We start from the raw sequence: 6,375 nt of genomic DNA, 5'->3' as shown, positions 1-6,375 counted from the left end.
TATATATATATATATATATATATATATATATATATATATATATATATATAGTGTATATGTATGTGCGCGCGTGCACGTTTGTGGCTCCTACCTTTGTAAACAATAGTCGCTATTATGCATTCAATTAAATTGAAACAATTCTCAGCTCTGAATGTCTTTCAATTTCACACAAAATGTACATTTTTCATACGATCTATCTCGTAGTTATTTCTCTCTTTATTTCTTTTTTTGTTTTTTTTTTCAGGTTTCTTTTATAGTAAAGATAATTCCGAGCCCTGACTGGTTCGTTGGAGTTAGTTCTTTAAACCTCTGCTCTAAGAAGAAATGGAAGAAAAAAGTGATCATGAAATTGTTTCCGGTTGATGCTGGTACCGACATCGGATTGACATTTACGTCACCCAATTGGCCTGCTTATCCTCCTGAAAAAATCAATAGGATCACTTCTTCATTTCCTAATCACGAAGCCAGTTCGTTCCACTATAAAAGTCTCAAAAAGTTACCTCGTATAGCTTACGCAACTTTCTATAAAGTCGAGGAATACAGAAGTATTTTTAAGCGGACGAAGCCTTATAAATCACGTCTTCCAAGTCTTATGGATAGGTTACCTCCCCTTGTTAACAAACCATCAGTTGCAAATCACCCTTATAAGCCATCAACGAATGCACAGACTGGTGAACAACCAGCCAAGTCTTATACCGAAACAGTATCATCACCGCTTGATGATGACAGTGAGGAGGATTTCGGCAACATTACAAATCTACTTGCAGTTGCTGAAAACGAACCAGGTAAGATTGTTGTTCTCTTTAGAATTGTCTTTCATTGAATTTATTTCGGTCGTTTTTTTGTCGCTGTTTAGCTCCAGATCATCCATGATCGAGCACACCTGTGATCACGACGCTTCAACCGTAACCATCTGGTTTTCTTATATCTAGAACTAAAATGACGAGCTGGTAGAATCGTTGCTATGCCCACAAAACGTTTAGCGGCATTTCATCTTGCGTTTTACGTTCTAAGTTCAAATTCCGCTGAGGACGGATTTGCCTTTCATCCTTTCGGAGCTGGTAAAATAAGCATCAACTGAGCGCTGAGATCGATGTAGTCGACTTACCCACTCACTTAAAAATTGCTGGCCTTGTGCCAAAATTTGAAATCATTATATCTAGAACTACTGTTTATATCCAAGACTACAATGCCCTTCTTTTTTTTATGTATGTTAGGACTTAATCCTATGTATGCTAGGACTTAAATGTATGTTAAGAGCTAGTCCAACGACGACGTAGAACAGTGGTGGGCGAATCTTTTTAATACCAGGGATGGATTACAAATGCATAAAAAATCCTGCGTGGGCGCATCTGTGACGAGAAAATAATGGAGTTTTAATTTTCTAAATTCAAAGCTGTGTCCTCAAGCACACTAATCAACATTAATTAAAATGCTATACTTCATTAATTAACCGGATAGTTACAATGCTTTAAATGCCAAAACAACAAAGATGCTGCGGAGAAGAACGTTTTAAATTTAATTAAATTTGAATCTTAATCAGAATTTGAAAAGCTCTGAGATGTTAGATGAGACGTATGATGCAGCAGTTCTTAGTTGATTTGTAAGATTATTATCTGTAGGTCTGACAATACAAGTGGTTCTTTGTTAAATTCAATGTGGAGGAGAATAAAAAAGTGTTGTAGAAATCAGTAATGTAATTCTCAATGCGTAATTCCCCAAAAGTGGATATTTTTCAACCACTATTATAAGACTTTGATGATTTTAAAGTAGACCACCCATTAAATTTGGTTATCAAAATATTATCCGAATATAATTGAATGAAATTTTGTTGTAAGGAATCAAGTGCTTTCATCTGGCATCACATCAAAAGGAGTGTTGCATCTTTATTGTTTGATTTCATGGTTTTATAAATTACGACCTTTTTTTCGAAATTTATCCAAAGGATTAAAACAGTATAAAGGATTTCACCATCGATTCTCGTCTTTGTTCGTTTACTCTTTCGGTGATGAAAAGTATACCACACGGTTTCTTCTACTTTGTTTTTTTTTTTAATGTCTGTTTGTTATTGTTTTTCATTTCAGTGAGGAACAATAACAATATTTTTTTAAGTTGTAATGTTTCCTTCGATATAAAGTTGATTAAATTATTATAACTTCAAGCTGAAATCGTTTAACTGGTTCATACCATAAACCAAAAATGGCAATCACCGAACCGTTGTTGGACCTCTGATTTTATAATGGTGTGTTTTGACATTCGTAAAGAATTTTTCTCCAAATTTCATTTCAATGAAGCACCTTGGCACACGATTTTCATTTAGCCACCGAACCTCGCAATGGTATTTTTTTAAATCACTATATTTCGCTAAGTAAAGTTTTAAAATTTCTTTAAATCCTCTGTTTCCCGACTTTTAGTAAAAAGTTGATATATTTCGTTACCGTTTTCATCACGTTGTTCAGTATTGAAGAATGTGTTCACAAATTTTTATTGGGGAATAACTTAAGGATGCACTGTTATTATAATCCAGTTGACAGCTTTCCAATTCTTTATTGATTAAAGCCACAAGTTTTTGGGTGCATCCAACCATAGATGGAGCGCTATCAATAACTACGCGACAGATTTTTGCAGGTTAAATCGAAATGATTTATAAGCACAGGCGTGACTTTGTGGTAAGAAGTTTGCTTCCCAAACACTTGATTCTGGGTTCAATCTCACTGCGTGGCATCTTGGGAAAGTGTCTTCCACTATAGCCTCCGACCAATCAAAGTCTTGTGAGTGGATATGGTTGACGTGTGTGTATGTGTGTGTGTGTGTGTATGTCTGTCTGTCTGTGTTTGTCCCCTCTCACTGCTTGACAATCGGCGTTGGTGTTTTTACGTACCCGTGACTTAGCGGTTTGGCAAAAGAACCCAATAAAATAAGTTACCAGGCTTAAAAAAAATACCGAGTGTCGATTCATTCGACTAAGGGTCCTTCAAGGCAGTGCCCCCAGCCTGACCGCAATCAGTTGACTGAAACAAGTAAAGGATAAAAGATATCGTTGGTCCTTAATGGCAGATCGCTTTGTGAAAATGGACGAATCATATAACCTTAAATGGCTTGTATCACCACTGAAGGTCTCGTATTTACTGGGAGTAAATAACCCTTGTAACACTTGATCATTTCATCTTGTTAACAGTAGCGAGATATTACAGTTATGGGATTAACTATCATAGACACGGGAACAGGGAGGGAGTGCAGGTGTTGCACTTGCACCCCTTAAAATTTGGGGGAGCAATAAATATGCTTTGAACAACCTCCTGAAAAACTTTATCGCCGAAACGAACGAACATAGAAATATTTTTGGACTGATCTGAAACATTAGTTTTCCATTATTAGACTTATATGACTTGATTGATATACAAATATAATAATAATAATTAATATTATTATACCTGTGTTTGTTTCGATATTAGGATTAAGAAAAATAGACCTTTTTTGTAAAGACTTTTGGACCTGGGTTTGCACCACTAACCAAATTTCGTTCCCGCACTAATGTTAACTGTGTGCGTGAGTGGGTGTATTCCAGGTTTTATCCTTTTTATCATTTCTTCCATATTTTCATATCATTTCCTTGTAGTTGTTTGGAACAGTAAAATTCCGAAATCTATCGTCAACGTTTCTAGAATTATGATCTTCAAGATGGAGTGATATTGACAGCGTAGCCTTTACTACTGGAATTTGAATTTTGACCGTTAAATTATACATACGTCACCAATCAGGTGTTGGTTTTTGGTTGTAACAGATGTATGTTGATTGTGTATTTATTTCAGCATTGTGCTGTGTTATGATTATACTATTATCTCCATCATGAATATCTGTGCGAAATTCTATAAAGCATGGATGTGTTTGTTGTTTATCAATGTTTTCTTAATGTCTATGTATCATATGAATCAAGTAGTATACGAAAGGATAGATAATACATTATAACCTCATAAGACAGAAAACAACGTACATTACACCAAACCATAAAACTAACACTAATAATAACTACAAAAACACAAAACATCTTTTAAGAAACCTAATTAGTAGCACATTACAAGCATGTACATCAGCGAACAATGTGATTTATAAATTTGAATTCACTTGTTATATTGGTCACACAAGTATGACAGTCCCCTGTCGGTTCGCCATGCACTTAAAGCAAGAACCAACTGCATTATGCTACACTGCACAAAACAACAAATAAAATCTAGATCGAAAAATACTGTTGGGCAATTAATATATATTCTACAGAATTCTACATAAAAATTTAAGATTAAAGATAGAAGCAATACTTATAATACAGCACAAAGCTCAAAAAGGGTATACATGCAAACAACATACATAATCACAAGCAAAAGTAAACACCTGATTGATGACGTCTGAATCTAATGCTCAAAATTTAAATTCCAAAATTTAAATGTCTACAGCGATCACATTAGCTACTACCAAGAGTCAGCAGCATACGCCAACATAACTTCGTCCTGAAGATAAGAGTGTGAAGATATAGAAATGTTGACGAATTTAGGAAATACATCATTCAAGGAACTCACTTGTAAATATTATCTCATGAGATGTTTGCTTTCATACCTACATTTAGACATGAGCTCAGATTTTGTCAAGTATTTCACACGTTTGTGTTAGAATGTTTTTCCTGCTAAACACAACAAACACATTCATGAGTCGCTCATACATACTAAGGCCTTCTTTTCTTTTATTTCCTACTCCTCCTTACTTGCATTCTCTATACAGTGTCTGTTGCCTCAAGAATATCGACATTACGATTTGATGAAAGCAAAGCAGTAATAAAGCCTCTAAGTAGTCACTCGCCCATTTAGAAATAGTTGCCAAATCTTCCACAAATCACACTCGGCAATTATAAAAGATAAGAAGTATACATTAAACAAATTTGTATTTAGTACGCAAAAAAATCTGGAAAGCATTTAACCACAAGTGGACACTTATAGTTAAAAGCTTTCCAGATTTTTCCGGTCGGGAGTGAACTGGGGCTTAACAACAACGGTAACAATAACAGCAATAAAATTTAACTGTTTTCCATACAGTAATTTCATATTAACTGCTATCAAAATTTTCGAAAGACGCAGTTTTAATATCACTTAAAGTGGATGTTGTGTTAGAACACAGAATACTGTATTACTCACCATAAGAGGACCTCTCATGTGGACTTGAGGTGCATAAAAACATTCGTGTTTGTGTCGCTGGCGGACGAATTTCTGTTGATTCATCGGGCAATGACAAATTACGTATGCGTAGTGTATTCTTTAATACATTCTAACTGAAAGGCTCATACAACTAAAAGGATCGTGTTATCGCTCTTTCATGTGAATATAATTTGGATTATCAAACGAAAAATTATCAAGAAAACGCTTATCTTTATACTATATGTTTTTTTTTTTTAATTGTGTGAGCGATGCGTGTAAAACAGCTGTTTCTAGCTCATCAAGTGGTTTCCAAGTTTTTTCAAAGAAATTCTTTTTAAGGCATTACTTAAACCACTGAATTTCACGATCACCCACCGAGACAGAATCACAAACTTAGAAATCTTGAGAAGAACTAATCTGCGCGACTTGCAGGAGATTGTGGTTTAAAGATGAGTGAGTGACAGATCATGTCTTCTGACTGCCAGAAGAGCGAATTCTTACCAGAGAGACAAAGGAAGAGAAGGAGACCCAAGTACACATGGAGACCCAAGTACAAAGAAGAGATGACGTAACTTAGCATCGGCTGAGGAGATGCAGATGTCTATGCTTAAAACTGAGATAATGGGAGATGTCTTGCTGCTCCATGAGCAGCCGAACAATACGGAAAAAAACTAAGAATAAGACTAAGTTCTTAGAGTGACCTCCCTTGAAGAGATAGACATTTGGTGTATTCTCAAGAGCTGAAATGAAATTTTAAAACGTGAGCTTGAAACAGTCTTTTTTACACAAAATGCTCAAACGGTTTTAAAAAATAAACGTATAGATAAGTCTGTTTTTGATAACTTTCTTTTATGTTTCTCTTGCTTCGGTTATTAGCCTGCGGCCATGCTGAGGCATTGCCTTTAAAGGGTTTAATCGAAAAAATCAACTTCAGTGCTTACGTTTAGAGCATAGTGCTCATTCTATCAGCTGCTTTTGCCGAACCGTAAAATTATGGGAATGTAAACAAACCAACACGATTGTCAAGCGGTGGGGATAAACACACACACAGACACACACATATACATATATATAATATATATATATATATAATATATATGCATAATATACATACCTAATATATATATATATATATATACATATGTGTGTATATATATATATACATATATATATATATACATATGTATATATA

The 6,375-nt window shown here is 34.8% G+C and overlaps 1 protein-coding gene across 2 annotated transcripts in view; it reads left to right on the top strand.

Annotated features, from left to right (window-relative positions):
* Positions 1 to 6,375, top strand: part of LOC106867785 (spondin-1) — a 57,869-nt gene that overhangs the window by 36,570 nt on the left and 14,924 nt on the right. For both annotated transcript variants that reach the window (XM_014912771.2, XM_014912772.2), the window contains exon 4: positions 245 to 785. In XM_014912771.2, coding sequence (XP_014768257.1) covers positions 245 to 785 — 541 coding nt within the window. The remainder of the gene's footprint in view (positions 1 to 244; positions 786 to 6,375) is intronic.

Source organism: Octopus bimaculoides, chromosome 2, assembly GCF_001194135.2.
Source record: "Octopus bimaculoides isolate UCB-OBI-ISO-001 chromosome 2, ASM119413v2, whole genome shotgun sequence".
Taxonomy (NCBI): domain Eukaryota; kingdom Metazoa; phylum Mollusca; class Cephalopoda; order Octopoda; family Octopodidae; genus Octopus; species Octopus bimaculoides.
Note: the sequence above shows the minus strand (reverse complement) of the source record. Positions and strands in the feature narration are given on the sequence as shown.